Genomic DNA, 6695 nt, shown 5'->3' on the forward strand with positions numbered 1-6695 from the left:
ATAATAAAATTTAGCTCTATACCAAATTGTATATATTTGTATGATCTAAATTATGGTATGTAAATTATGTATACTATTTCATTATTATGTCATTATTATTAATGTTTCTATCGTTTTATGTATAAATAAAAAGGAAATAAAGTTCAAATCTGTACATAATTAATCTGTAAATAATTCCTAGAGTGCCGCGAAATTCAAACAAAGAGGAATCTGTTCTCACTCCACACATAAATTTGCTATAGGATAGTACCACCGGAACTAATCATCTTTCATCTTTCTCGGACCGGTCTCTCTCTCGCAGTTCACACTCCAGTTAGGATAGAGCTCAATGTTCCGGAACCACTCATCTTGCATCTCTCTCGGACCGGCTTCAGTGTTGTAAGATGCGAAGATTTCCGACTGCAGCGCCGTCTGCGGTACAGTGAGGAAGTTTTGATAGTTTTCATTCGGTCCGTACTCTATGCAGTGATGCTAAAACTAATGGCCGGAGTATCGAAAATTTCCCCCACCATGCACATACACAACTCCACGATCCGTGCGTACGTGAGCCCAGCGCTTCGGATGACTTCGGACAATTTCGAGAGTTGAGGGGGATGGTGAATATGAGCCGTTCTCTCTAGCTCTTACGTAGGAAACATAATACTTGGATGACATTCTGACATCTTTACATCGTAACCATCTGTTAGTGTTATCAATGACTGAACCTGACGTGACATAACCTATATTTTTAATCTACGTTTCATGGGTTATATTGTAGGCAAAGCAGAAATATCCTGTTGACAGCAATTATTTGTGAAGTGAGACTCGAGTAATTTCAAACAAAAATATATTTCAAAGTTAGATTAAATATATGTATAAATACTCAATTATTCAGTTCCATTTTGAACAGAAACACGGATGTGTCACCAAAGTGTGTTGGCAAAATTTGGATAACAACTGTGCGGGTATAATTTCTTATTCTGGTCGCGTGAACGTAAAATAGCGATACCAAAATGGTTCTCGCGGATTTAGGTCGCAAAATTACATCTGCGCTTCGGTCTCTCAGCAATGCGACTGTTATCAATGAAGAAGTGAGTATTCGTGCTATGAACATAACCTGAATATTTATTTTGACATACTGTGACTGAAAAAAACATTTACGTAGCTGTGTGTGCGTTTTTGATTTACTGTGTTATAACTTACACGTATACAAAACAAATATAGTTTTGTTATTTTACGATGAAACATTAAATTCTAATTTATAAAAATTGTTGTGTATATTGTAATGAATACATAGTAATACGTATTATCATTTTGTTTTATAGTATGTCTCATATGTTTCAAGATAATAGATAACTTTTCATTTGCATAATCGTGATTTGTATATTTTCATTCTCGTTCTAATTTACTTTTGGTTGAAATCTATAGATTTACTTTATGTGCAGTAAGTTGTGCAAAAATGATAAAAACATAATATAAATTAATGCCATCTGGGAACATATAAACAAGCACATAATTTTGTAGCTTGTGGTAGCCCACTGGCTATACCTCGGGTATCTCGAAAATTGCTAAACTTGTATGGTAGCTACAATCATACATAGCCATAGCCCCTGAAGAATACAAAACTTGTGTTTGAGATATAAAATTAAAATTTACAAACATATTTCTTGATAATATTTTAAATTTGGTTACCTAATATCTATTCCGTAACCAAATCTATACTCGTTAATGTTAATAAATTCTCAATGAAATTTTATTGTTTGGTTGTTTTGGTTTTTTAGATTAAATTTACTAATCTTATTTGTAGGTTCTTAATTCTATGCTAAAAGAGATATGTGCTGCACTACTGGAAGCAGATGTCAACATAAGACTTGTTAAGAAACTTAGAGAAAATGTACGTCTTGTTATTGACTTTGATGATATGGCTGGGGGTCTTAATAAAAGGAGGATGATACAGAGCGCTGTCTTTAAAGAACTTGTAAAGGTAAGTTTGGAGTATTACATCAGACCGTGGTATTAAGTAGTCATAAATAATAGATATATATAATACTGATAGTCGAGGGTGTGCAAAGGATAAAATTAAAAAGTATCTTGAATTATACTATGCAGGACAGATTACGTTCCAAGCATATTTTACACGCATGAATTTTTATAATAATGATATTGTAAAATAATTTCTGTAATAGTAATTTATATTTTTTTGCATTCAACATTTATGAAATGTAAAGTCTAAACTTTATACACAGTGATATAGTAGTTTGCCAGTAAATGAATAGTTTTGGTTTCTAATATTTTAGTTTTATAAATGATAAATTGATACTTGTTACTTTCAGCAGAATTTTGTTAATGGTTAGTTGTTACAGTAATTTTGTAAACAAATTTTTTGATTTATTACAGTTGATTGATCCAGGAGTAAAAGCCTATCAGCCTGTGAAAGGACGACCAAATATAATTATGTTCGTTGGTCTGCAAGGTTCAGGAAAAACTACCACTTGCACAAAACTTGCATATCATTATCTAAAGAAAAATTGGAAAGCTTGCTTGGTTTGCGCTGATACTTTTCGAGCTGGCGCTTACGATCAAATAAAACAAAATGCAACGAAAGCTAGAATTCCGTTTTATGGAAGGTTAGTTAATGTTTTGTTAGATCTGACAAGGAACATGATTTTGGTCTACGTCACCGATTTTCTTTATTTCTACATTTATTATAGAGCACCAAAAATAAAATTTACATATTTTTCTGTATTGAATCTTGATTAGAAAACAGATTTAAGTTTGACTATGGTAGTGATTTAAAGTACAAAGCATGATTCGTGTAAGAATATTTGTTATATCATTGTACAAATGTCTTATAATTATTTTTACAACACTTTCTCTAACATATCAACACATTTACAATACAACATATGTAAATAAATAGATACCCATAAAATACTGATGTTCAATTACAAATTATTTAGATTTTTAAGTTTAACTTGTATCATGTGGTAATATAAGGTGGTATTTTGTTGTTGTTTATTGTAAATTTAACTGAAGTACAGAGCACACAGATTAAGATTACACTAATATTTGAATATTTTTGTGACTAACTTTAAAGAATGATGATATACGAAAAAATAAATATAATATTTATATATACATTTTTTACTTAGTTATACAGAAGTAGACCCAGTGGCAATAGCACAGGATGGCGTGGAAATGTTTAAAAAAGAAGGTTATGAGATCATCATTGTTGATACTAGTGGCAGACACAAACAGGAAGAGTCCCTATTTGAAGAAATGCTTCAAGTTGCTAATGCAATTGTAAGTAATTGAATAGTAATAAATACTTTGTTACTAATAATGTAATTATTAAGTGATTACTAACCGACATTCTTTACGAAAGAGTAAATTATTTTAATATTCTGTAATTTGTTCTTTTTTTATTCCGAGCAAGTATTTATTATTAAGAGTTATGAATGAAATATAGTAGCAAGTTGTTATAGTCACTGCGAAGTTATTGCATAAACTACTTTCATCTTGCTGTTTTTCAAGCTATCTAAATTTATCGTAAGAAGCTTCACAGATCATGTTCTTTAGCTCTGACCAGTTTGTAATAAAGCAAATTCTCAGGAGCTTTTCTCACATATTGATAGAATACTCCCTACAAAACAAACATGGGTCGTTTAATAGACCAGATTTTCATTCACTTATGTACGACTGTAAACTGTGATAGGAGTTGAATTCGCATGACTGCTTATAAAATGAAGGTAGTCTGAAGAAGGCCCTGATCAAAGTAGATATTGAATCTTAGCTTAAAAAAGCGCCACCTACCCAGTTTATAAACAAACTAGTAGTCCCAATGTACCATGCAAGATCTTTAAAGAAAAATTATTTTTAGCAACCAGATAATATAATCTTTGTAATGGATGCTACAATAGGGCAGGCTTGTGAAGCTCAGGCGAAAGCTTTCAAAGAACGTGTTAATGTTGGTTCTATCATCATCACAAAACTTGATGGGCATGCAAAGGGTGGAGGTGCTCTTTCAGCGTAAGTTCTTATGGTTTTTAAAACGGTTTCTCATACTTTATATTGCTCGTATGGTTTATTCTTGTTTTATTTGTCTTTCCTGTTTCCATGTATTCATTTATTCATTAATTAGTAACTCCTCCATTTGGAAGTTTCTCATATTACGTAAGTATATTTCCATAGGGTTGCTGCAACACAAAGTCCAGTGATTTTTGTTGGCACAGGAGAACACATAGATGATCTGGAGCCTTTCAAGACAAAACCTTTCATTAGCAAATTATTGGGTATGGGCGATCTAGAAGGTCTTATAGACAAAGTGAATGAATTAAATCTTGATGATAATGAAGAATTACTTGAAAAAATCAAACATGGACAGTTCACTTTGAGGGATATGTACGAACAATTTCAAAATATTATGAAAATGGGTCCGTTTTCTCAGCTGATGGTAAGTTGTATTTTTCTAGCAATTTTTACTGATATTCCATACTTTATTCTAAAACAAATAATTATATAAAATTTTATTAACTAATACCTATGTGTCCTTTAAACATCGATGCGTTGTTATCTGTGCATACGATCGTAGATTGAAATAAATGAAGTATATTTTATTCGTAATAGGGGATGATTCCTGGTTTTAGTCAAGATTTTATGTCGAAAGGTACAGAGCAGGAATCTATGGCAAGACTAAAACGTTTAATGACTATCATGGACAGTATGAACGACTCAGGTTAATTTTTTTTGCAACTAATAATTACCCCTGATTGTGTAGAGCACATAAAATATTTATTTAAAGATAGTCTCTTAATACAAATTAATATTTATAGAATTAGACAACAGGGATGGTGCAAAATTATTCAGTAAACAGCCAGGGAGAATAGTAAGGGTAGCACAAGGTTCTGGAGTGACTGAAAAAGAAGTCAAGGATTTAATTACACAGTACACGAAATTCGCAGCCGTTGTTAAAAAGATGGGCGGTATTAAGGGATTATTTAAACCTGGAGATATGACTAAGAATGTAAATTCAACACAAATGGCAAAATTGAATCATCAAATGGCAAAAATGATGGACCCAAGAGTTTTGCATCAAATGGGTAAGCCATTTGTTAATTTTATAAATTTCTTCTTTATCTTCATTATAGCGTTCTACTAATGCTATGAATTTATGAGATACGTAGTTTTCGATAATTTTGCATTTGTTTGGTTACTAACCAGTGTGACAATGTATCTTTATTTTTTGTAATTTTTTTTCGTAGCGTTTTGTATTATTAACCGAAGTAGAATTATCTTTATTCGTTCATTTTTGTCATTATTGTTTTATCAAGTGAAACCTCCAGAAATCAATTATACATACTAGATTATACAGTATTCCTCTGTTGTTTTGAATTTTACCCTTGCTCTCTAAATCATTGTTACTGTTTACTCAGCACGAGCAATAATGATGGGCAGATCGACCTACCTTACAGCCATGTAATTAACACGTTCCTATCCGTTTGTGCAATAGTGTTATACCTATATCAGATAGAAAAAAACATTCATTATCAATTAAATTGTACTTCAGTCTTCAGAAGTATTTCAATACCTTTTTTGTAGGTGGTATGCCAGGATTACAGAGCATCATGAAGCAGCTTCAGCAAGGTGCAGCAGGTGGACTTGGAAACTTAATGGGTGGTTTTGGTGGAAAATCGTGAGAGTTAGCTCAATGATGAAAAAATTCATTGGCCAGATTCACTGTCGGTCTCTGATATAATTCTTCGTTAAACATCATTAATAAAGGAGAGGAAGGGACTTCGAAGCCGTGACTTTTCATCGAGGATGATCTCTTAAACAAAAAAATAATAAAAATCTAGAGGAAATTTTATTATTTATGTTCAGAGATTTTTCTCAACGCGAAAAACAAATAAAAAGAGATTTTCTGTACTATATGTACTCCATTTGTAGTTCTATACATATTTCCTTTGATTGAATATACTTCCTCTAGGAGCATAATGACGATAACAAACTTTCCTGCTAACGATTCTCGTGTAGATCCTAGATATAAAACAGAAGGAAACGGTATAAGTGTAGTCCCACTCTTGCTTTTATTACCAAATGTGTAAATACTAAATCAGAAATTTATAATCACTGAAATCATTCAGTGGAATGAGTGTGTTTATATCAGACCCAAACCTACAAAATGAAACAACCTGATGATACAGAAATTTCAAGGAAAAAGAATTATGTACATTTTGTTTCTGCATATTAATTAACTAATTTAAACGCAAAAATTAATATTACTCTGTCACAGTGTGTTACAAATGATGGAATCATTCCAAGTCATTTATTCATAATTTAAGTTACATTTCGTGAAAAATAAGCAAGCGACCAAAACTCTTTAGAGATAGTGTACGTTTACATTGTGTTCATGTTATAACATATTAAGCTATATTTAATACAATTTAATTTCAAAATTAATGGAGAACCTAATCGATGAATAAAATATTTGTAAATATTATTTCACTCTTTAGTGGCAATCTATAACCAAGAGGTTTCATGCAATAGCAATAGTTATGACCAATATACGGGATGACCCTAAAATTTGGGGGGTCCTTGAAAGGGGTTGTTCCTGGGGGGGGGGGGGGGGGTTTTGACCATGTGTGGTGGCGGCGAGCCCCGGCGGGCGCCCGCGGGGGCGGGGGGGCGGGGGGGGGGGGGGGGGGGGGGGGGGGGGG

General features: G+C 32.6%; 1 protein-coding gene across 3 annotated transcripts; it reads left to right on the forward strand.

Annotated features, from left to right (window-relative positions):
* The first annotated feature begins 542 nt into the window (after positions 1–542).
* LOC128896651 (signal recognition particle subunit SRP54) lies at positions 543–5913 on the forward strand. Of its 3 annotated transcripts, none has more exons than XM_054160009.1 (10): positions 543–681; positions 758–1070; positions 1787–1963; positions 2377–2606; positions 3132–3282; positions 3860–4008; positions 4171–4432; positions 4606–4714; positions 4812–5078; positions 5578–5913. In XM_054160009.1, exons 2-10 carry the CDS (start codon positions 993–995, stop codon positions 5673–5675), a joined length of 1521 nt encoding a protein of 506 aa, XP_054015984.1. In that variant the 5' UTR covers positions 543–681; positions 758–992; the 3' UTR covers positions 5676–5913. The 3 variants fall into 3 exon arrangements, with proteins under 3 accessions (XP_054015984.1, XP_054015985.1, XP_054015986.1); XM_054160010.1 differs by having other exon boundaries at positions 655–797; positions 890–1070; XM_054160011.1 differs by having other exon boundaries at positions 656–797; positions 875–1070.
* The last annotated feature ends 782 nt before the right edge of the window (positions 5914–6695 follow it).

Source organism: Hylaeus anthracinus, unplaced genomic scaffold (genome assembly GCF_026225885.1).
Source record: "Hylaeus anthracinus isolate JK02 unplaced genomic scaffold, UHH_iyHylAnth1.0_haploid 11914, whole genome shotgun sequence".
NCBI classification, from domain to species: Eukaryota; Metazoa; Arthropoda; class Insecta; order Hymenoptera; family Colletidae; genus Hylaeus; species Hylaeus anthracinus.